At 42.2% G+C, this 26,243-nt stretch overlaps 1 protein-coding gene across 1 annotated transcript in view; it reads left to right on the top strand.

Annotated features, from left to right (window-relative positions):
- The window catches only part of LOC141001496 (A-type voltage-gated potassium channel KCND2-like), a 35,283-nt gene that overhangs the window by 4,918 nt on the left and 4,122 nt on the right, over positions 1–26,243 (top strand). The window contains exons 2-3 of the mRNA XM_073472585.1: positions 24,919–25,081; positions 25,546–25,644. Coding sequence (XP_073328686.1) covers positions 24,919–25,081; positions 25,546–25,644 — 262 coding nt within the window. The remainder of the gene's footprint in view (positions 1–24,918; positions 25,082–25,545; positions 25,645–26,243) is intronic.

The raw sequence follows: 26,243 nt of genomic DNA, 5'->3' as shown, positions 1-26,243 counted from the left end.
TGTAATTGAAATATACAGGAACAATCTGGAGGGCCTTTCACTGTATCTGTACCCAAGAGATAACAAATGCAGTCTTGATGATGAGTACTATACTCGTGTGGTGGGATAAGTTACCGTGCCCCTGGCAGGCGTTGCAGAGGATTTTCACTCTTTCTTTTTTTCAACCCAGCACGACAGTCAGCGAGAACATTTGGTGTGTTTGATTATGTACCGCAATGAGTGTAATTTTTGTGTTCAGTAGAATACATTACACCACTTGGCATTGTGTATGTTATGCACATTATGAAAATCAGCAATCCATTATGGGCGATGTGATGTATTACCGTGTAAAGCAGAAGTGGCTGATGTGAGATGTGTAGGCTGCCATTAGCCTGTAGGCTCACAGCGCTCCTCCAGGTGCTTCATTGAGGAGGAGAGGTGGTGCTAATACGAGGCTGGTATAATAGTCCTGAAGTGACAGGTGACTTAATGAGGGGAACCTGGCACTGAAATGTGTTCTGAGCGAGCTCCTTTCTGCCCATGCAAATGACTGCGAAATGGAGGAGTGAGAGCGAGGGACGGGAAACAGGCAGCCTTTCTCACTGGAGATTAAGATCATTGTGAACAGAGATGTATTTTTTTTTTCCCGCTAAACTGAAGAACCACTGTATTTTTTTCTTTTTTCTTTTTTTTTTTTTAATGCTCTTTGTTTTCATCACACAAACAGTTTCACACTTTGCAGCAAGAGATTTGAAAGGGTGTTGTGGAGGTGTGAGTTGAATGATTAACACTTTATCGACATTCATATATCACAGATTTACTACATCATATTTATGTCGGTCAGAACTTCAAAGACTTTCATTTGCACCCTTAAATTACATTTTAATGATAGTATATATTTTTATATTGAATAATATAATGTCAGAATGAGAATGTATTTGTGGTCAGTCAACCCTGAGCTGAAAAACAGATTGTGGCCAGCTGGTAGGTTGATGTGAGGTTACTGTGTGTGTGAACTGACTCTAAAAGCAGGCATGCGTCACTGCGGATGGTCAGATTGATAAATAATCTATATGGCAAGGACAAAATGGCTGTCCCTCCATTTGATTCGATTTCTTTGACAACCCGTCTTCGAGGCAGCGCCAATAACACTCATTCCACGCGGGGGGTTTTCATTAATTCACTTTGAATGTGCTGCATTAAGCAGGGAAATAGACTAGCATGCTCTGCACTTGGGCCCTGGGTAACGTAGTGTGAGAACATAAAATATGGGATCAGTGTTTTTTACACTGCTCAGCATTTTCATCTTCTTTGTATTGCAAGCAACGTCAAAGATTAATGGAATTTTCCAGAACAAGATTAAAGTTACTCCGAACGAATGCAGCATCACTGCATTAGGAAATAAGGAGATATGTGAGAAAACACATCACCTCAATTTCATTGTTGTTAGAAAGCATTTGCTGTGCCTGGCTCCACTTCCATCCAATCTAACAGCCCAGAAACCCTGACCCAGCTGGAGTGAATGAATGAAATTGGGAAATATTGCCTATTTTGTGACTATGTGCTATCTTGAAAGTTGATATGTTGTAAGAGATATCGGCTGTAATGTACGGCATGAGATCACTGGATCAAATGGTGTGCAAATGATAAACCCAGAGCCCAACAGCTATCTCCTCCCCCAGTGCTGCATGGCTTATTTACATACTCAGCATTAACATACAGATGAAAATGGCTCGTCTGGTCATGGAAATTGGTATGCAGACACACATAATGCCTCCTCATCACTTTGTTGAAATATACACATGTATTCAAAGTGCTTCCTCTTAGCATTTGATCCATGCAATTATCATGTTAGGATCGCAGTGCATAGACAAGATTTTAGGATTGTCAGGATATACTTTATGTAAAGCTCGTTATTCTAAACACTGTTATTCCCTATTATTGCTATTACTATTAACACTAGGCCTCTTGTGACCAAGGTGCATACTGTTACTGTTATCGATACTGAGACCTTTCATTTTTAAAGGAGGTAATGTAGAGTTATACCAAGTCACAATCTGTCAGGTGAACATTAACATCATTAATAGGCTGCTTTTAAATATTTGTCATCACCGACAACATTTTTTTCACGGCAGATGCTGATTACAGAGAAAGAATGCGGCACAACCAAAAGTAGTGCGTTTTTAAACGTATCTATTTTATCAGCAACCTGTCACAGATATCACCGATAGCGATAATTGTAAAAAGGCTGAATATCGGACTCAGTAGTGAGCCAGGCCAATAATGGGTCCTTCCCTAATTTTTACTGTTCTTTAATGTGAGCATCAATACCCAAAATGCAATGTAGTGTTGGTCGTATGAGTCATCTAGTTATCGATCCAATTCCAAACAGAAGCAAATGAAGAAAATGTCTTCGCACTATACAAGCACCACATGCATCGTACACCTTTCACTGACAGCTGATTTGTTCGTCACTTTCCAGTGTCCCCTGGTAATTCTGTATTCGCTGTAGTTTTTCTTTTCCCTTTTGATGTCAGTTTTACGTGTTCTTTATGACACTTGTGCAACCTGTTAGTGAATAAGTTTCTGGATTTGAGATTCTTGATTTGTCTGCCTTCTATTCATCTGCAGTGTTTTTGTCTCTCCTCCATGCCACCAGTGTATTGTCAATATGTTGTCTTGCTCGTAGTTTACATCCCAGATTCTTGTCCTCACGTCAAGCCAAGAAAACCGTTAAACCCCCCTTCTCTCTGTGCTCCCCCAGCGAGCCCGCCCCTCAGTTTGACAACCTCTACGTTAAGATGAAGTGCACTGTTTCCTCAGCCACCGCACTACTCTCCCATTCTGAACATTTTTTGAACGTTTTTATATTCTTTTGTGTAAATTCGTACCCTTTCATTTGAGTCAGCTCTCACTTTGAATACACCATTTTCACACAGCACAGAAAACCCTTTTTGCTAGTTCAAGAACAGCAACTGAAAAAAGTTTCCAAGGAGAGTGACTACTCTACTACTCACCTGTTTAAATTTTCATGCTCAAGGTTTCACTGTAAGGTCAGAAAACTAATTATTCACCCAGCATAGCGCTGAAACAACAGAGAAATGAATTGATACAAGTAATTCCCTCAGGCCACATAAGCATCGTGAAAAAAGCCATTCAAATAAATTAGTTAAACATATGCACTTGTTACTTTCTGTGTAACAGTTGAGCAAATGGACACACAGAGTACAGAGCTGCAACACTTTTAATGTCAGCTACGGCTGTCTGAACAACCAGCAACTCCCCGCATTGGCATGTCATGAGTCCTGGTTGAGGGAGAAACAGTTGCGCTTTTATTTTTAGACGCTGCTGTCACTATGGTAAACACTGAACTAGCCTTCATTATGCCGCGTTTCCCAGACCCGAACCGGCCTTTGCCTCCTTCCTGACCTCGAAATCCAGCTTTGCAGCGCAGATGTAGGAACAGAAAGTTGTTAGGAAGGTGATGATCCCACCCGTCAGTGAGAGGAGTTTGGGAGGGGTGTGTTGCTCTTCGCACTGTTTTTTCTATTTTTTTTTTTATTTTCTGTCAGGCGCGTGGGACAGCATAGCAAACACAATATCTTGAAACGGTGCCAGCTTTTATAATGCCAGAGTGTGAGTATCCCTCCCCCTGACATTTGTCTCTTTATCAAAAATGCCCCTCAGCCAACAAGCCAACATCTGTGATCAGCAGAGATCCAGAGATTATAGCTAACAGCAATCATCAGTCTGCCGTGCGAAGCAAACAGAAAAGATTCAAAGAGTGATGTAACTTCTGCTGGTGTCGTACCTCGTTTGAAGAGTGATCTGATGTCACTGTAGATACGAGTTTAAGCAGAAAGTTATGCTCTTTTTAAAGCCTCTCAGCAAAACATGAACTGGGGTGAAATGAGAGAAATCCATTACCCTGACAGTTACCCTGGTTTTAAAGCATCTACACTTAAATGCTGTGTAGCATACATTTATTTCATGGTGACTCACTTTCATTGTGTGATAGTGTGTAATGTTAACACCGGTTCCTCTCTTGTATCCTGCGACAGCGTCCAAATCAATATAGACTTTTTTATGTGCCAGAGACAAACAGGAGGCAGGGCTCGTCATCAGATTCAGAGAGCGCGGAGGAACTTTGACGCTCACACATTAATTACCAAAAGCTTGGTTTACAGCCCATTCATAATACCTGAACGTGAGCAGCTTCGCGGCAAAGTCATGAATATTGATTCAGCCCGTTTGTCAGCTTAAAACTCTGCTTCACCGTTCATGAACCGTCTCATTTTCAGGAATCTTGTGGCAGTTTACAGCGCTGGGATACCACAATAAAAGCTCCTCATGATCAATACTGATCCCACTTGAATGAAATCCACAGCGGTAGCTGTAAAGGCAGAATACAGATCTCTGTACAGGGTGCAAGTGCGACTTGGAATGGAGCTGCCCATACCAGCCGCTGTTAACCCAGTTTCTTTGTTGAGCCTTTGCCACAGGCTCCATAGATTATTAGTTTCTGTATGCACTATGAATGATAAGAGGCTATGTCCCATTTCAGTTTAGGTATAAAGAGCTTCCTCCCGTCTGCCTGGCAGGGAGGTCCTGCTGAGATGAGGGATGTCAGCCTGTCACCCTGACGCATGGCAGCTGTTTCCTGCCTGCCCCAGCTTCTATAAATAGCAAAATATATCACCTAATGTAGGCCGTTTGGTCAAACAGAAACTAAACAAGGCACGTGTTCTAAGGACATTTATCTCTCTTTCACCTCAAACTAATTTCTCATGTCCAGGTGTATCACCACTTTCACATCTTCATATTTTCCTTCTCTTTAACTGTCTGCACACAGTCACAGATGGACTGATGGAGTATTAAGTGACAATCATATAGTGCCGTCATTTTATGTCAAGTTCAGACTTTTAGACACTGATCATTTCTGCTCATCGAATGAAATAGTTCATTTAAAGATAAATACTATAAATATATCTGTTACCAGAGGTGGCAAAAGTACACACGTTCTTTACTCAAGTAGAAGTAAACTAACTGAACCTCTGAGAGACTGTTAAACTTCAAGGTAGAATCTGTAGGATTTGTCCGAGCTGTTCCTAAACGCACCAGAAAGAGAATTGATTGTTGAGACTCATTCCCAGGACGTCAAATACCAACATTTTGGACTGACAAAGCATTGTACTGTAAATAATCGATAATCAATAATTCCCTTCAAATACAACTACCGTAAGACTAAAGTAAAGAGCCTGTTTTGAAAATGTAAGGAGTAGAAAGTACAGATATTTGTGTTAAAGGTGCAATGCGTAAGAATTACTTACCTTGAATTCATACTCCCAACAAACAGGGGCAGCATATAACCAGAGTCACCACTAACTGCTGCCAGCTGTATATTTTCTATACACCCATGACTGTAGCTACTGTTAGCTTGTTAGCCCAGTTAGCCGTGCAGCTAGCCGGACTGCCAGGAGGATGTTGGTGTTTACACCACTAGCACAAGAGCCTTGGACCGCGGGGGAAAAAGAGGTTTTCAGGCCTGGGGCTAGCTGGTTAGCACGCTAACTTCAGTAAATATCTCTTCAACACAAAGCATAGACGTCAAAACTGTTATTTCTTCGCATGCTGTTCATAATTTTAGTAACTAAAATGCTTGCATGTTGCACCTTTACAATGTAGGGAGTAAAAGTAAATTGTCAAAATAAATGCTCAAGTGAAGTACAGATACCTGAAAAATCTATAAGTATTTGTATTTTGTTGCTTTCCACCTCTGTCTGTAGTTATTCTGCTATCTATTGACGCTGTTAACACAACTGCCAGTTCCTATTATTACAGCCACCATTAGGCTTCCGGGTATATTTGTGATGGACACAATAAAACCTGCACAGTAAAAAGCATATAGCTCTGCAATAACTATCAGTTTGTGAAAACTGTCCTTTAGTGTTTATGTAATTTGTGTTGGAAAGATGTTGGTTCATATATGGAGCTAGTCAGAATCTCTGTCACACATAGACTTACAATATGATGCAATTGAATTACCACAAACTATGGTCGAGAAGAATTACCACAGTGTTAAATCAACACTTCGCTGCCACAGACTGAACAAGGATTGAGCATTAAATCTTCACAAAGGGAAATGGTGATGATGCTTTTATTGTGCCCACCCACTGTAAATTCAGAGCAGTCACATGACAGGTTGAAGGCAGCACATATCAGTGTCTGTCTTTTATCCGCGTTTCAGTGTAATTTATTGCCACGGTGATAAACCGTTTTTTTCTCCCAGGTTTTTGCATTGTTCTAGCGTGGCTTTATGAATGACAGTGTCTTTCTGTCGGCTGGTGGGACAATCACGTTGGTCCAGACTGAGATATCGCAACAACTACTGGATAGATTTTCATCACATTTTGTACATATATTTGTGGTACCCAGAGGATGAATCCTAGTGGTTTTGGTGATCCCCTGACATTTCCTGTAGCGCCCCCACAAGATTGACATTTTGCAATTTTTAGTGAAATATCTCTGAAACTGTTGGATGGATTGCTGTGAAATTTGGTGCATTCATGTTCCCGTCAGGATGATTTTTAATTGAGTGATCCATTAACATTTCATCTGGTCAGCTGTACTCTGTGTCTAGTGCTAATGAGCAAATTCTAGGCCGAGTTTGAACTTTAAGTTTGGAGTCCACAAAAAATCTCGAGTAAATGTAATATGTAAAACAGAAGCTTTGTTTGCATGAACATGAATAATCAGGATACCAGCAGGTGCATCACATTAAGACTAACACATCCAATGATTGATGGAGTATTGCGAGAGTTACCACAAAAACTGTACTTGCACAAATTGCATAACCTGCCATTAAACCATAACAGATCCCAGTTATTAGTTTCTACAAAAATGAGCCTTTGTCCTCCTGATGAATACTGTGCTCCATCAAAGCTGTCAAAAAAAAAAAATTCATTTCAGAAGCTAAAAGTTCAATTCTGTCACCTCTGGAGAGTTCCTTCCATCACAGTCACATAAGCAGTTTACCCTTCACTGTTACAGAGCAAGACATTAGAATAAAGTTTCAGTTCAAATAAATAATATTTAAACATGCATTTTTAGGGGGTTCAGTGAGCCCCTTGAACCAACGTAAACTGACCCTGTGACTAACACGCTAAAATAAGATGGTCTATATGGTAAACATTATATCTTTTTTAAACAGCATGTTAGCATTTTCATTGTGAGCATGTTAGTATGCTATTGTTAGCATTTAGCTCAAACACCATTGTCCCTAAATACAACCTCACAGAGCAGTTAATTTGACCCTTTTTACCACATTGGGGGACTTTGACATGTAGATTTAGTTTTAACATACAAAGCATTCGATCAACGAATAAAATATGATGTACTAGTCTACATTAAACTACCCAGCTCTGTGTGAAGTAGGTAGCCTCATGTTGACCAGCAATGTTAAAGCAACATTATGTAGAAATTGGCTTTATGTGTGATTTGGCGCCCCCCACAGTTTCTGAGTGCAACACCAGTGTCGTAAATACAAATCTCAGGTCTGTAACAATTTGTCGGACATAATGTAGGTGCTAACTACAAACAAAACTCATTACATGACACTGTTAAGAATCGGAAACTTGTATCTTGAATTTTAAATCACCTATAACTGCTGAACCATAACTTAAACTCACCAGATCTAAAAACTGCATCAAATTGTAGTCACTCATAAATACCAACAACCTAAAAACACCTGATGTTTTTCACAAAGATTCAATGTTAAAGAAAGTGAGAAAAAATTCCTGGATCCCTCGCTTTATCCGGGTCAACAGAAGGTAATGAGGTCTATTCTGGGCTGAGACCCATCCTCCATCCAAGTTTCGTAGAAATCCTTTCAGTAGTTTTTGTGTAATCCTGCTGACAAACCAACCAACAAACGGACACGGATGAAAACTTAACCCTCTATACTGGCAGAGGTAAAAAAAAATATCCTAATAATCTGAAAGGGCCAATTGTGAATACCTGCAGAACCGTTACATGTAGAGTAACAGAGTATTTTTAGATTAAAGTACTGCGACTTTTACTCAAGGATCCCCTCCACACATGTATTAAGACGTGCAACTAAAATGTGCTAATGTGTGTCGAATGAATGTTAAAACAGCAGGGTGTCAAACTCAGCTCGTACACCGCTCTTTCAAGTGAAGCTCAAACCTTCAACTATAAGAAGAAGAAGAAACACACATTTTTAATTGGCCGGGGACTCCTTCTTCCACCAGTGACTTGATCCCAAACTACAGTTACGCTTTCTTTGAGTGTTCAGCTGAGGTATTTTTTTAAAAGCAGTCAGCGAATACACACTCCAGGGGGTGAGCTAGGCAAACGACTAACAAGGTCACAGCAGGTAAGCATATTAAAGTTGAGAGTAAAAAAAAAATTAAATGACAAATCCTGATCCTATTCTCTCAGTGGTTTCTGGTCGGATTTCATTGACTTAAAATTTGGCAACAACTTAAAAGCTATTTTGAGAATGGGATAAATGATAGCTACCATAGATTGATATGTTTGAGAGGTGTTATTGAAGTGCAGGTTCAGCTCCCACCTAGAGGATTTCCTGCCTGCGTGTCTCTCTGCAGGCGTCCCCGCACAGGGGTATCTTAACTGCTTAAGGATTGCATTTCCATGTGGGGATTTTCGCTTCTTTTTCAAGGTATTAGTGGAAAACCGTAAACAGTTGATTATTATTTGTATTTTTCCCCTTAGCCAATTGTCCGTAATCCCTCCGGAGGAGCTTAAGAGTTAGATTTCTGGCATGCCTTATCTTTACATAACGGCCACAGACAAACGGAGTGTGTCTCTTTTTGACTAAGCCACACATTTAGGCCAAAAGGCAAAGGCGAGCAAGCGAGTGAGCAGAGAAGAGAGCAGACAGTTAGCATTAATAAAGGCGGACACTGCAATCAATTTCAGGTCCATCTTAGTCTCATTTACTTGCACATACAGACTCGCTCCCACATGCATTGAACACACACGATTTACATTCCTGGTGTATCTGCTGTGGTGATGTTGGATCCTCTGGTCCTCACTGTCCTCTGGAGGTCACAGGGGAATCATGCCCGAGCATCCTGGGAGACATATTCAGGATCAGCCTCTCTGAAGTGACATTCAATTACCTCCAAAGCTGATGTGGTCTCATTCGGATCCAAAAATCAATTTTGCATGGACACTGCCACAGTTTGCTCCTCTGCGCTCTTCCGCACAATTTTTTGTGTACACATGTTGGCGACAGAAAACAAGCTGCGTCGCCGTCGTCTCCAACTCCCATCGTCTTTTCTATGAAATGGCATCCATCAAAGTTAATGGGCTGTAATCATCACCACAAATACACTGTCACACGTCCCACTGCTCGCTCCTGAGTATTCAACTCCCAGTCAATGGGATGTAAAGAGTGACAAGCGTGAGCAACACAATTTCCCATATCATTAACGACTCTAAGTGAGAATTGGAAGAGAATCCAAAAAATGGTCTTTTTTCCCGAATTTAAAAATTGCGTCTGTTTGCTCAACATCTTCGGGGACTGCAGAGGAGGAACATTTATCAGGAGCACACGAGACATTCAGTCAATACTCACTGGCACTTCGTTTCAGCCACCCATCAACATTGTCATCTTGTGAAAATAATTCTTATTAAAGTATGTCACTTGCTGCCGACAGATCTGCTGTGTAGCAGATAAATAAATTCTCCTAGTAGCCAATCCTGCCAGCTTCAAATCAGAGTTCATCTCTGGATATCTACTTATCTCCAGGCTGTATGCTGCTGGACTTCTGATTATGCATCACACATATACACAGACTACTCTTTCAGTGCCTGGCATGGCAGCCCTCCAAGAAGACTGTCCCTGATGTATTTGTGTGTTTGATAGGATGTTTTAGCTGTAGCATCCCCAGAAGACAATTTGTAGACCTCAACAGATGGAGGAGTCCAATTAGAAAGCGGGCGGATGAATGGGAGGAATGGGAGACAAGCATTCCAACTCTTTCTCTCTCTCCCCCGGGACAGACAGCTAATCTTAGAGTACAGGTACAAAACCAACATCACTTGTGTTTTGGTGGGAAAACATGTTTAAAAACGAAAAAGGAGAGAAATAAAAGCCGGCAAGCAGGCGAAGAAAAAGCGCCTGTGATTTGATTTCTTAACACCGCACAGTCAAAGAGGGAAGTGTTGAATTTGATACAGCTTGCTCTCACTCCACATCTACAGTATGTATAAATATCTCCTTCTGTTGTCTGATTCTTCAAGGGCAGACGTCCCACAAAGCAATTGCCTTGCCATCAGCCAAGACCCAAAAAAAGGAGAAGAAATGAAAAAGTGCTTAAATATAGCAACCCCCTGGGATAGTGTGAGGGAGGGCGTGCTGTAGTGTGATTAAAATGAATAACCTTCATTCAGTCACGATTGGTAACGGTACGTTCGAATGTGCCGTGGCTGGTGGAGCTGCGTCTTCACTCCGCCCGTCTTCACATCATTATTCATCAGGAGGCCTGTCCTCTGCACTGACAAAGATGTTGAGGTGATAAATAATGGGAGTTGTGTCTTTAAGTGCACGTGCGTTCTCACCACTGGCCCCGGGTCAGTTTAATTCAGGCTACAGCCACTCCTGCTGTGAAAGCAGACATTCAGCAATAAACCTGTTGATGACTGATAGATTGCGTGGATGCAAGACCAATTTTCATCGGCAAAATGACCTTTCAGTTGTGTTGTTGTTGTTGTTCCGCTCATGCCCCTGAGTTATTATTTTTTGTGTCATTTTTTTGATTTGACAGGAGAAGTCTTGTGGAGTGAAATGGGAAAAGTAATGACGTCCCCGTTGCGCACGAAGTAGCGCAGTGCAGGTGGGGAGATGGTGGATACGGCTGCAGCTAGCAGCTCTGCTCTGCCCCAGGGGCCAGTCAGCAGCTGTTAGAAGAGATGCAGCTCTTCCCAATACTTCCCCACAGGTTCTCGCCGGTTCCTGGTGCTCGCTGTTATCAGGGCTCACTGCTGTCGCCAGTCTGGCTGCTGTCCACACTCTGAGAGGGAGCGCTCAGTACATTTTTACGCTTCACCACTCTTTCTGTCTCATCCCAACCTCCGCTATTCCCCTCAGTTTCACTGTGAGATTTTGAAGTGTTCCTTTGAACTTGCAGCTGTTTTTTTAAACGGCTGGAATTTGTACCTTCATGTTTGTTTCAAAGACGATCCTGAGGGATGTAGAAATGGTTCTTTCACTGCCTTGACAAGTAATCGGCAATGAGCTCTATATCTACCTACATTACCCCACACAAGGCGTTAACTATCCTGCATGTGAGTGTTTTGTTTGAACAGGAAGCAAACTTGGAGATGAGGAGCCGCAGCTGTTTGGCGTAAAACGCTGATTTAGCCAATTTAAAGTTGCAACTCAAACAGAATCTAGAAGTTTTGTGATGTTGAGCATGAGGAAAATCAATCCTTTCCCAACAGCATGTATCATCTTCAGACTTTGCCCGTTCCTCCAAATTCTGGAAATATGTTTGTCCCTCTGGGCTTTACTTTGAAGCTGTGAAGCCTTTGTTGTAAAAGTGACCTTCCCAGAGACTGCAGAGTTATTACTTAATGATAAAATATGTAAGGCTTCTACATTTAAATGTGCAAAAATGGTCGTATGTTTCATTTAGTTGTGTACTCATCGTTACCACAAATGTTTCCAACTATGTTTAAACCCAGAGAAATCTGTAATTTTCTTCAAATATAACTTACTGAGGATATATCAGATGATACATCGCAATTTGATTCGCGTTACTGAACATAACGTGAGTAAACGTTTAATTAATTACCACGTTCGTGAACATTTCTGCTTTCTGAGTCACGTCAGATCCCGAGCTACTTCACAGCATCACCAAACTACATCTTTTGTTTGCATTATTTAGATTGAGAGACCCCTAGTGGCAGAAATGACATGTGCTTAACAGATAGTTAATTAATCATGAAAGTTTAGCATTGACCTTGGAAATACTAGGCTGACCAAACACCCCCAGTATCAGGGCTACTTATTGGTTTTCTGGAGTTTCCTGTCAGACAATTAAATATAGGCATATTTTAAAGATGATGATATGGATCGATGTTTTACTTTTCATTGATGATGTTGGATACATATATTGGTCTGGATCGATGTATCGTTACATCCACAGTTGTCAGTGAGATGGATTTGTTGACATGCAAGCTCAGTGGTTTTGACGTTAAAACATTTGCTGTATTCAGTTTCTCAGATGGGATGAAGTGCTGCTTTTCATCGTCTTTTATGGTATTAAATTAAATTACCTTGGGTAATTTATTATTGCAATTCCATTAAGGTGGAAATGGAGACAAAAATAAAAGATTAGCCAAAATTGAAACAACAGAGGCCAAGATATCTAGTCTAGATACTGTATATAGTCCTCAGCGCCGGGATTTACAGTTCCCAAGATGTAACTCCAAAGCATCTTTCATTAAACCCTCCCTGCCCACTTCTCTCAAACTCCACACTTTTAGTTCCTAAGGCAGGATTTATGTTTTAAGTTTGAAGTTTCCAAGCCCAAGCACAGACAACCCTGATGACACCACTCTGACATCCTCAGAGGTTATTTTCATGGACTTGACAAAGCTCCTCCAGAGCCCCAGGAGACATTTTTCATCTGTTTTTGCAGAGTAGTACTTCTTATGATGAGGAAACTGTCTTCATGAGTAAAGTTTTTGGAGTGCTGCTGCTTTACTCAAAAGGTCATTTAATAGATTAATTGATACTGAAAATAATCAGCTTTAAATGGTTAATGGATCAAACTGACACATTTAAATGTAAACAAAACAATGTAAGTGATTGTTTGTGGCAGGAGCCCAAAAATGGGGCGACCCTTGTTCTCCGTCGTTTAAATGTGCTGATTTTTAGACACTGTAGCTCGTGAATGCACACGCTGCAAACTCAGAGTTAAGGGGCCATTTGGTGGAGGGAGCTGATATCCAGCGGCTGCTCTGTGTGGAATCGCACATCAAAGTTAATCTTGCACCGTCTGCTCTGGTGCTGCGGAGCACTAATCTGCTGTCAGTGTGATGAGGCTCCTGGACCAGTTCCCCTTTCCAGCACACAGGCACTAATCCGCAAGACCTTTCACGTTTTTCCACTTCCCCATCACCTGAGAGCACAACAAAGGTCACAGGGGTCACTTTGAAATCTCATGGGATCAATACCAGTTGAGCCTTTGCATTGGTCCTAGTTTGGTCCATTGTGTCTTTTTGAGCTGCGTCCTGATTGTGCTTTTCACATTGCAGAACTCAATAAAACAACAATACAGCTATTATTACACACACTGCTGTTACTGACGCTACTACTGTTCAGCTGCTTTCATTTTTTTCTCACAAACAGACAATATCATGTAATGCAGGCGATAAACTGGAAGGTAAATTCAGACGTGAGGTGCGTTAGTAACATCAGTAGTGTTCACTGATAGTGAAAAAAGAAATGATCAAAAAGGTGAAGCAGAGCAAAGGGGTTGCAGGAACTGGTAACACTTTACAGTACAGTACACAAAAATATCATGTCATGTAGTTACAAAGAAACAAGTAAAGAGTAAGTCAGGAACCACCTGATAATTAATGAACTGCTCATGAGTAATTCCTGAATGTGATTGGAGGACTGGGACGTTGTACTTAAATCATTCAGTATTGATTAATTAATCTGTGAATCAGAATACTGATCACTTTCTTCATGAGTCGCTCCTGACTAACTATGAGCTAGTGTTGAGTGTGCGCTCGGCCGAAACAAGTATCATGGGAGGAAAATGCGTCAATATCCGTAGTTGTGATGAAGGAAAAGCCTCATTGGGTAGCTGACTGTTCATCCAAGGTTATAAAAAACTATTAAAAATTGTTCTGTAAATCGTTCTCTTACTCTTGTGATCAGGCCCAGTCCCATTAGACCCCATGCTGCTACCACTTAGCCCTATCCCTCCACTGTGCGCCGTCATGTAGAGTGGTAAGGAATCCTGATTCTAGTTGGGATAGAGTGTCAATTTCAATATATTGTGGTGCTTCTCTTTATAACAAGCAAGGCAAGTTTATTTGTATAGCACAATTCAGACACAAGGCAACTCAAAGTGCTTTACAGGGGCATAAAAAATACATTAAAAATACATTAAAAACAAGTAAGAAGACATCAAGAAACAAAACATTGAAACGAGTTAAGAAATAGGAAAGTAAGCTTAAAATAGAATAGGTTTAAAAGAGATTAGACTAGAAAATAAAAGTCACAGTGCAGTTCAAAGCCTTGAAATTGCTTCAGTGAAAGGCCGTGGCAAACAAAAAGGTCTTCCGCTTTGATTTAAAAGAGGTGAGCGTTGGAGCGGACCTGCAGTTTTCTGGGAGTTTGTTCCAGATATGTGGTGCATAATAACTGAACGCTGCTTCTCCATGTTTAGTTTTCAACCACACCTCGTAACACAAAAACAAAAGGTAGTCGTAAAAATGGGATTGAGTCTCAGGCTTTTCTGTGAATAGTTTCCTAATAAATAAAACATATATATAACAACATTTGATCAACCCATTTCAATTTTCAGGCTTAAATAAACAACTTACAGTCAGTACGGACCACTTCCGGTTTAAACCCGCCCATTCCGAGTATGGGTGAGGTTAATTTAGTTGGTTGAAGACATGCAGACAGATACAGATAATAGCGTACTTGCTCATCCCTACTATGAACCAGCCGCAGAGAAACTAGTGCCGACTCATTAATCACTAATTATGTGATCATTAGTTTTGTGCCCCCTCATGTAAAGGACATCATACTGAATCAGTAATTGCTGAGAACTCCGTCATTAGTTCTTGATTAGAACGAGTATCTACTGAGGTTTCACTGGGAGTTCACAGAAAACTCAGTAGCTAATTGTCAGGAGTAGCTACTGGAGTTACTCATTAATATCAGGACATTCCTTAATCATTCCTCACTCCCCGAGAAACTGTTTTGAAAAGTGTTAACAAGTAAGGAAAGAGAGCGAGCCATGCTTGAAGTTGGGACTTTTACATCCTATGGAGCACCGGGGCCCTGGAGCTCCAGAGCACTCAGGTTCCTCTCGCACCTTAAAGACAACATAGGTGACCACAATAACTGACGCAGCACACACAAACAAGCAGATGAAACAGGGCCAGTGGTGGGTAGATCACTGAAAAAATCTGCATTCAAGTAAAAGCACAATTACTCCCATTAAAAAAGGCTCAAGTAAAAGTGAGAATGACCATTTTAGAAACCTACTCAAGTAAAAGAGGTATCCGGTTAATAAATTACTCAAAGTTAAAGTTAATGTCCATTTTTATGTTTTTAAATTTTAATTAATTGCACTTGACATTAAAACGTTAACTTTGAAGTTAGCACTGCTCTTCCAAGTCCAACAGCTACGAGATCAGTTAAAGCCATTATCATACCATCAAACATTAACGTTAAACATGAAAAATTAACACAACTACTGTTAGCGAGCTAACTACATTTTCACCTACAGCATGTGAAAATGACTTTAATGTGCTTATGGAGGTTAGAAGAGGCAAAGCAAGCACTTTGTCAGGTCACTGTTGTCTTTTCTTTTTTTTTGTAGTAAATTTTAGTATAAAAAGTGTGTCCAGATGTGGATCTTGTTCTTGCTTTTGCTCCGTCATTAAGCATCTTGGTCAAAAGACAGGTGGTGCTTCTTGTTCTTCCAGGCAGCTTCAAACTTAGCATCTGCACTCGAAGTCTCGCACACGCCTCCATCCTACACTGAGTCCCTTCATCTGGATCAGACTAGTTTAAACAAGTTGACAAATGTAGCAAAGTAAAAGAGTAAAGAGTAGAAGTACAGTTTATTAAAAAGAAACATGAAAAATACTCATTCCTCAATAAACACTGTTCACAATTGGTCATCTCAAAATGTTACCATTTTCACCTTTAGCCCCACCGCAGGCCCTCACACACCAGAGGTGATGTAACTCGCCGCCTGCTCGATCAAAGCTTTCTGTGTTCAAGAAAATGCCACCAATCTCTCGCTCGCATGCCGATTAACCTATGGTGAATACGGAATGAGTTCATTAGCATAATCGCTTGAGTGTCTGATGATTTCATTTTATTATCACGTTCTCCCATAATCCATAGCTCCGGCACCCCTTCATGCTTCCAACCCCTCTTTCATGTTCCTTTGCCCTCCCCATTCAGCCACGAAGCAGTGTAATTGCATTATCAAAGTATTATACTGACGTTGTGGGAATATATTTTTAGCCCCTGGCTTTTCTGAAGTAATGTAATGGGCAGCAATCTAAACATGGAATGACAAATTGGACCTAGGGCGATGTTCGAGTCAGTTTACCTTGGTTTCATCATGGCCCGGGTGATTGAAGAATTGCATCATGCAGACCTCCCCCCGACACACACAGATTATCATTCTCACATTTGCGTGTTTGCAGAATAGCATCCTATTTTATGGATCCAATGTGGACACTTAACCCTCGTAAAACTTCTATTAATACAGAGCCGCCATTCATCTTGCAATTAAAAGAAATCGCCACAAGGATTCGGTCATAATCGTGACGACGAGGCGCTGAAGTCGAGGTGACTTGGCATATAATAGCAGTGAAAAAAGGGGGTGCTTTTTTGCATAGGACAGCAGTTGTTTCTCAAGTGTCAGCAGGTGTAGACTGGGAAACTGGAGAAGAGCAGAAGAAAAGAAAAATGTCAAGCAGGGCTGTGCTAGCACTGCATGATAATAGAAAAGGAGGAGAAAAGGAAAAGAGAATGAAGCGTTTCATCTCCGACTCATAGTTAGAGGCAGGCAGGTCCAGGCAGAGGAAGGGTGAGTCAAAGTCAGGAATGGAAGAGCGGTAGAGAGGAAAGCTTTTTATCATCCCTGACTCTTAAGAAGATCTCCCAAATGAGAGAGGGCGTGCATGCTAATGTCAAAGCCGCGGTGATAACTAGCCGCCTGGTTTCGCGGGGTGAGGGTTAAGCTGGGATTTGGAGGGCTGAGGGAATACATGTTTGATATGTGAGCGAGAGAGAGCTGAGGTGCCTTTGCCAAAGCTATACGTGGGGGATTATTCTATATGGTTTATCTGTGTCGGCATGGCTAAGAGAGAGGAATTTCACCGGCCTTTCTTGGGTCTGTGTAGTTCCTGAGACTCCCGGGTGAACGTTCAGCCTGAGGATCAAAGCCACATTGACACTGCTGCATCACTGAGTCTTCATTTACAATGCATTAACACCGACTGACATGTAGCCACGCATGCTATGGCTGTTTCCTTGAACTTCACATGCTAACCTTCATCGCCTTTCACAAATCTGCAGAGACTGGATCTCAGCTGGATTGCGGATACAGCATACAAAACAATCTCTCCCATCTGCTCCACACTTCATTTTGCTGCATTTCAGCATCCAGTCTGAGCGACGTAGTCTGTGCATTTCTTTTGCCCACCAAGTCGGAGATGTTCACCTATCTCAAAGTTGTCCTTCCCTGTAGCTATTGTTCGCAGTTACTCATACTCGAGTGCTCTGTTTTTCCTTCCACACGCATTACACCAGGCAGTGCGGTCCTCTGCTTCCCTCCTATCTCTGCTTTCCCATCTCCCCATTATGTTGTGTAGTTCTGCCAGCCTCTCCTTCTCTCCCTTATCACCTGCAGTGAAAATCTAGCGGGCTAATCCCAGCGCCTGTGGGATTCCCCCCCTCTATAATGATGTATATCTGAGGGATAGCATCAGAGCAGAGCCTCCTATCAGCCCACACACTCTTAATCCCATCAGTCTTTGGTGTCCGAACCCAAGAGAGGCAGCGTTTCGGATGTTGTGCTCCCGGGCTGAAGCCAGAGATGCGGCGCAGAACATCAGGAATGATACGAGGTGTTTAGGGATCATGTTGGAGATCGTGTTCATTTATTGTGCTTCTGATTCTTTAGACCTTGTGGTGCATCTCCCCCAAGGATTGCATTGCAGTGGTACATTCTGTAGCTGTGTGCCGCTGCATTGAGAAAATCTTGCAGGCCAGTCTCTCTGAGATTTTTATTTCACAGTCTGTTCATGGTGGAAACACAGATAAACACAGAATGCGCTTAAAATTTTAACGCGCTGACCAAAACACAAAACAGATTTACATTCTGCTCATTAATAATATAAATGTATGGTACACTGGAGAGAGTTTTCTTTTATCCACCTAGCTTCCACTTGCACTTGTTTATCTGTAAAATTCAGCAATCTGTGTTTGCTGCATTCCTTTTCTCACTCAGTGGTCAGATTCACGATGCCTGTTGGCACAGAAGAGAACGATCTTATAGCCTTTCCTTTCTTGTTTTTACGAACTAAATTTTTTATGAGGACTCTGACATAACCACCCTCAAGACCTCCTTCTGCAGTACTCCATAAATCCTGCGGTCTTCACAACTACACCCCGGAAAATTTATATCTTCTTGTCACTCATGTTAGTATGCCTCTATGGCATGCAGGCGGTATAATCCATTTTCTGGAGATTCTGAATTCATAGTTGTATGAGCATGATGGAGTTCAGGAGGGAAATTACATTTTTTTTGGTACATCTATTATTTAACTGTCAGCAAGGATGAATATTGTGCTCTTTCAGCCTTGTGGAGAAGGTACATAGAACAGTATTGTCGCGGGGCATTGCTCCATTTGCTCCTTGTCAGGACTTGTAAAATATGGAGCCTTTCTCGGTTGGTCAGCGTTAGGCTTCATCACCTCTGTGTCATGTTCTCGGATAAGATTTTAATGTTGTGTCCACAGTGACACTCTATGATAGTCTGCCGTGGCTTTACGTTTCACATCACGCCCGCAGGAGATGTCACCACTGTAAGGATATCTGATACTCCCCGACCTTGCCACTGTCCCGCTGTCCCTGCACAGTTTTAATGCCTCTCTCCGTCATTATCAACTTTTGATTGGTACAGTTAGTGACAGTATCGGCGTTTCAGGATAATTGACAGGTTCGGGTCTCACAGGTTTGGAGGGCTTGCCTGTGCTGTAGAAACCATTGAACTGTGAAACTGAGCGAGTGAATTACCCCAGGAAGCACTGATAGGGTGCTGGGTGTGCGATGGGACGGTCGGTGAAGGTCAGACAGAAAACCATGCATTCACAGAATTATGAAAGACACGCTGAGGACGCACGGTGCAGAGAGCATGCGTGGAATTTGCCAGTCTCATCTTAATGAAATGATAGAAAATGCTAATTCCCCCGTCAGAATAAAAGTGGTTGACCTTGACACTTTTTCCCCCAATTAAGTGCTGTTTTTTTCAAATGAATGCCTTGTTTTAGCATTTCATAACAAGTTCACTGTAACTCAACACGCACAACAGATGCCAATGAGTCCAATGACCGTGTCTCATACAGGGAAACGCCAAGAGTGATGTGGAAGCTTAAGAAGGGAGGTGAGATTGAAATTAATTTCAGATTCAGATTATCAGATTGCAGGCCGCTTAGTAATTATTGGCATGAAACAACGGGGATAGATGGCGCACGAGATAGGAGAGTGTGCTTAATTCATCTTGATTCTAATCAGCTGACGAATCAAAATGCTTAATGTATTAATCAAATTAGCTTCATTCCATTGCTTCCCATTGAAATATCAAAGTGGAGTAGATCAAAGTGCAGTTTGATGAGATTCAATGTCTTTACCATGACGGATTTAATAGGATGGGCGCACACAGTCCAGCAGCTCCGGTATCTCCATCACAGGCTTTCTCTTCATTTGAACACCTTGACCTTGATCGCTCACATCAGTGGAATCCGACTCTGTGAGGCCGTTTAAGCGTCATTCATTCCCCTTTGCTTTTATGATGCCGCTTTACTACAGTCACTTCAGCAAAGAGGCGAGTTAGTTTCACGGTAAAAGCCAGGAAGTAGAAGCTAGAAGCACCGTGACAGAGGTGCCAGTGTATGATTGGATTTCAGCGCGGTTGACAAAGCCCTCTCAGCCCAAAGATCTGCCACAATCCTCCTTGGATCCTAATTGTCAGCACTGCTAAGCTGTTGGCGGTGATCTCAACTGGCATGTCAGTTGGTGGGACAGCAGGACTTACTTTAGACCTCTGTGATTACATCATAAACTTGAGCCTGTTCTCACTTAAGAGGGGTGTTTTTATGTAAGTGTTCTTTTTGCCCTGCCAACCGAACCCGAACGCTTTAATAGGCTGATGTACACAGCGGTGAACATAACCCGAAAAGGTCAGATTTTCTACAGTTTCGGCTCGTTTTACCTGGAAAGACTTAATTTCATTTTGTTTGATTTGAGAATAAAAGAACTAAGTGGTCTCAGAGAGGAGAAGTAAACAAATGACGTGTCTGTAAAGTCATCCAGATATCTTGTTTGTTTTTTTTCTCCTCTCGCTTCCCACTAACCAGATGGCAGTCAGATTTCAGACACAGGGTTCTGGAAGACAATCAAGGAACAAGATTGCTTTTTTAGGAAGGGGGATTGGTTTAACTAGATGTCAAATTAAAGGCCTTTTTCACGCACAAACACGCACATAAATGAGTGCATATTCTCGTCACTGCTTGTGTGTGTGTGCTCCTGTGTGTCCAGGCGTGTCCATGTTATTGGGTGTCAGCGCTAGCTGTGAGGCGGTGAGGTCATGTTCAGAAATCTGTCTCAGAGCACCCCCTGATGGAATACCGCACCGCCTTTAAGGTCAACCGCACAAACTCTGCCACGCAGGTTGATACAGGGACTCATGAATGTTTGATTGGTCTATTATCCCAGCCGGGCGGGGACATTCATGCCCCGCTTCTGGAATTCAAATATTCCTTTTAGTCTGACATTTCTCCTCTCCTACGCCGTCTGAGGCGAGCCCCCAGTTTTGCTCTCTCTCTCACCACGCTGGGCTTCATCTGCAATGCTGTCATCTCACTGTAGGACAATTCTACACAATGCGCTGCTTTTTAAGACCGCTGCGAGTGCGTGCGCAGCGTGGTTTCAGGTGGGTGGAACTGGGGAATTGATACTCAGTCATTCCGACACTCCTCTTCCTCCTCTGCAGGGTGGATAAGGATCTGGCCATCCATCTTCGTGTCTCACCCATGTCAGCTCGGGGTAGCAAACGTGGGTACCTGGTAGTCAGAGACAACAAGAACAAAGCAGGAACATTACTTTAATCTCTCGCCGCTGTTAATTCCTGCCTCTGCCGTCATCCAGGAGGCAGAGCTTTGTGTATCTCAGCTTCCCCCTTATGAACAATCCATCACTGTTAGTGCCTCTCTCCCGAGTGCTCCTTCCTTTTTTCACCTGCTCACTGCGATGCTTTGCTTTCAAAAGACGATGCTCGCCGCTGAAAGGAATGCAATTCGCTGTATTCCACAGTTGACTGTTCAGACTTATTTTCACATCCAGCAGCATCTTGACACCCCTCCTGTTGGAATAACACACACGTGAGCAGCCACATTAATGTGGGGGAATGTTGCTCTGCATTTTTTATGTGGATCTCTTAATAGGCTTTCAACAGTACATCCTGAATCTATAATTGACACCTGCTGTCAGGCTTCGCCGGTGATTACATAGGAAAATGGCTTGACCTGTAATGAACTGTAAAACTAATGACATCTGCGTGAGATTACTCAACTTGAAAGCAAACTGTTGTACATGAAGTCCCATCAAGCGTGATATTAAAATGTCCACTTTTACATCTTTCCGCCCAAGCTCTGTAAAAGCCCAGGCTGTTGGGCCCAACGTGATGGAAACCTGAGGCTAATGACTCAAGCAGACGGCCGTGGGCATTAGACAACTTCATTTATGAAATAGTCAACCTCCCGTGTAGCGATACATTCACATTACCCTGCCTCACTTGAGAGACGCGCGGCTGTCACAGCCACTGAGCAATGCTGATGTCCTTTCCTACCTGCATTCATCTTACTCTCAGGAGGTAATGGTCTTCTCAGGTCATTTGCGCATGAGGCTCTCGATCATTCATCTCACCCACCTGCAATCCTGTGGATTGCAGGTCCTCTGCAGCATGTAGAGGGATGTTTAGAAAGACAAGGAAAACAAACATGCTCTAAATCATTCGTTTTTTTCTTAAATCCCTGTGCTTCCTGTGCCCTAAAGTGTCCGCAGAAGGCTATTAATGAACATGCAGGCTATGTTCAAATGATTTGTGGGTATAATTTGCAGGTTTTTGTGTCTAGTGCTTTTAATTGCCTGGGAGAAATGACTAATTATGATATTGAATGAATTATCACCAACACGATGTCACAGAGCTTGTGACTAAATGTTTAGTTTGATAGTCTTGGTAGTATATAGGCTGGTGAGTGGTGGAAATGTTTAGTACATGTAAGAACAAATCTTCAATGTGAACCGACTTCACTGAGTCACTATTGCCTGTACGTCATATCCTTATCAGAAGCTAATAAAAGACCACAAAGCCACGGAAACAATCAAGATATGACGACTCTGTTTCACATTAACCTTATAAAATGTGTCTGTATAGTCTAGTTTTGTACTGGACTGAACATAATCGAATCAGAAATATACTGAACTCACTGACAGAGGTGTATGATCTTGAATTTGAGTAAAAGTAGCAACACTAAAGTGTAAAAATACTTGGTTTCAGGAAAAAGCCATGCATTTAAATTGTTACTTTTATAGAAATAGCATTTCCCTCTGGTGTTACTGTACTGCACCGTTGTCGCTAGCAGCCTGGCTACTGTCCAAAGCGAAAAAACAACCGTAAGAATCCATATTTGACCTAGAAACCCTGATCTCAGTGCTATGAAAAGGCAGAGTTAAACACTTGGTTGTATTATTAAGTATGCAGGTTTAGTTACTTACTGATCTTGTAGAGAGAATGGAAGTTTTGAACCGTCTCGAGTCCCAGTGGTAAGAGGAAACACATATAAACACTGGAGCCCTCTCCATTGAGTGAATGCCGTTCACTCTTGTTTTACCTCGCTTTCTATCACTCTCACTCCTCGCCTCCTTAGCCTCCTCCATCAGCTGGGTTTTCTTCTTTTTCACGGTTCTTCCAGTTCTTCCACTGTTACTGGGGGATAGCGAACAGGGTAAACAATGCCTCATCCTGTTTTGGTTGTGCACCGGCAAACTCGTTTCCTTTGTGCTGTAATTCAACCTTTATTTTTGTGGCAAAGCGAGGTTTATACAGCCATTATGCATTCAGCATTTTTACTTCAGAATAAGTTAAAGCAAAAAGGTTATCTAGTGCCAGTTCAAAATGAATTTAATGTAACAAAAGTAAAAGCATTCATTATTAAAATAATATATTCTATGTTGTTGGATTATAATAATGCTGCATTAATGTGTTCATCACTTTAATGTGGAAGCTGGTAAAGGTGGTTAAATTGCTTTATATAGTTTAGCTGCTCGTAGCGTTGTCAAAAATATCATAATACTGATAAATATTGAGACAGAATATTTGAAACTGTTTCAGTACTCATTTTACACAGTATGGTAATACCAGCAGTGCTCTCTCTCTCTCTCTCTCTCTCTCTCTCTCTCTCTCTCTCTCTCTCTCTCTCTCTCTCTCTCTCTCTATTCTCTCTGACAGCAAGTGGACAGACACAGTGCTGCAGTGGCCACCCTCCTCACACCCAATTACCTTAAAAGCTAAAATCGCACAGTACATAACTCTTGCTATGCTTATCTTTTAATGAATATTGAAAAATGTTATGCCCTCAAAGTCAATTTTTTCTCATGGTATCAGATATTTTTATATTCTGTATTGTTAAAAAAAATCGGAAAAGTAACTTGTAACTAAAGTCTACCAATACACATAGTGGAGTAAAATATTTGCCTCTGAATTATAGAGGAGTGTAAGTCACAGAAAATGGAAATATTAAAGTACCTGAAAACTGTACTTAAGAGCAGCACTTGAGTAAATGTACTAAGTTGCTTTCCACCACTTCTTTCTGCTAAACGTTGCGTCGGTATGAACGGCGATTAATTCACTTACTGTTGTTCACACTGCAGTGTGTAAATAGTAAGTGGATACAAATCTTCACACTGTATTGAACACAACAATTAAAAACAGCAGAATGATTTGTAGTTTTCCACTTCCTGCAAATGGCACCGGAGGCGATGGCTAATGCAAAGAAAGCGAGATCATGAAGACAGTGTGATTCTAGCTTTACCTTGAGCACAGACAGGTCCGACTGCCTGATAGAAGACAGGCGCATTAATCTCTTTAATGGGGATGATTCAGTCTCGTCTGACATATGTACAACCATTAATCTGTTCATGCTGAATGCAGCCTGTTCAACATTTCTATGATGTTGAAAAATGACATGCATGTGCTGAGGTACACCATCGGATCAGTGTTGCACAAAGAGCCGCTGTTGGCTTTGTCTCAAACATGTTCAGTGTGGTTTCACCGCTTATCTACATTCAATATTCAGGGTCCATTTTGATGCACGCAGAAAAACAAAACCACACAAATGTCCCACCGACTTAAACGATTTCTCCAGGGTGCAGCATCACGCTGACTGTTCCCTTCCCCCTTCTGCTTTTACTCGATGTGATACTACACCCTGTATCTTTCACAAGCTGTTTGGCTAACCGAGGTCACAGGGGATATGTAGCGCGTTTGGTCACGACGTGAAAGCATTAGCCGGTGCCAGCAGGTGTGTAATTATATATGAAACAGGGTTTTAAAAGAGAAACATCACGATGGCATGAAGAAAAGTAGGCCACGCAGAAGTGACTTCACAAAAGTCCTATTTATTCCTCACCCACTTCAAATGTGTGACTTTCTTATTTGAAGTTGTGAAATAATCCAAGGTCACTGTTACTATTTCAAGACTAGTAAAAATAACATTAAACACACAACAACTAACATGATAAAACAGGCCTGCGAGCTGATTCTTTAAAAGGTTGGTTTTTTTCTTGTTTTCCTACCCCGTGTGCTCACTGTTTGTCTGTTTTCTGTGTTGCAGGTACGGTGACATGGTGCCAAAAACAATCGTGGGGAAGGTGTTTGGGTCCATATGTTCTCTGAGTGGGGTGCTGGTCATCGCCTTGCCGGTCCCTGTCATAGTGTCAAACTTCAGCCGTATCTACCACCAAAGCCAGCGGGCGGAGAAACGACGAGCCCAGAGGGTACTGACTCTCCCCCTTCCTCCGCCTCCCTCTTCCTTCCTTCCTCTCTCTATCTCTCTCTATTTTGCCTCTATCTGACTCTTTTCTCTGTCCCTGTCTTATCCGCACGTAACAGAATGACAGGGCAAACACTATCTTCCAGAATATTAATCTTTTATTGTGTTTCTGTGTATGTGTGTATTGGGTGGGCTAAACTTGCTTGAGTATATTTCAGTGGGAGAAAGGAATAAGAGGGAGAGTGACAATGACTGAACAAATGATCTTCAGAGTATAGTGTCAGCAGCTTTTCGATAACAATATGTGCATTTCTTCCTAAAAGTGTTTGCTAAGGCAGAATTTCCTAATGGTAGATTTAAGCATGGCCTCTCCCTACTAAATACTGTGACTGCCAGAGGGAGACAGAGCCAATTAGTGTGACAGACAAACCGTCAGAGGCTAAAACAGAGGTCTGTTTGTTCAAACAGAAAACTCGGCTTGCTAGAATCCGTGCTGCGAAGATTCGAGGCACTAATGCCTATATGCGCTACAAACAAAATGGGCTCCTGATCAACTCACTGGAGGAGGTAACGAGACCAAGCGGCGGCTTGGGGGCTGACTGACCGGGGCCTCGCTGACGCTTGCATGCCGCTCTGCTCGGGGGCCATGCCACCACACACAGGGGAGGGAGTGGGGGGGGCGGGGCTTCTCATGCTGTAACACAGGGGCTGCTGTCATTCCAGTGCTTCAGTGTGATCGCCGTCTCTCTTACATCGCACCTCTCCGCTGCAGCATTGACATGCACCGTCAACACTCTCTCTCTGTCCATACAGCAGGAGGGCCAGGCAGGCACACTTGCCTTCTGGTGGAGCTCAGCCATTACACTCACACTGACTCATGACCAAGCTCTGCATGTCTGTCCAACAGGGTTTGGAGGGGAAGGAGGGAACCGGAGGCTTACTGGACAGTAGGTCGCCCATGGAGGCTGTGTCTGCTCAGCCTGCATCTCCTCTAAACTCTGTTTCTGATCTGCCGTGTGTTCTGTGTGTTATTTCTCGAGCATCCAGGTTGTAGTGCAGACTAACACAACATACCTTCCATCCCAGCGCCGTGCAGAGCTCCATCAACGTGTGTAGTGTTGTTGTGGTCCAGACTCCGTGCCGTGTTTGGTGCAATCTGTTCGATC

Source organism: Pagrus major, chromosome 8 (assembly GCF_040436345.1).
Source record: "Pagrus major chromosome 8, Pma_NU_1.0".
Taxonomy (NCBI): domain Eukaryota; kingdom Metazoa; phylum Chordata; class Actinopteri; order Spariformes; family Sparidae; genus Pagrus; species Pagrus major.
The sequence above is the reverse complement of the archived record's forward strand: the minus strand, read 5'-3'. Positions and strand labels throughout refer to the sequence as shown.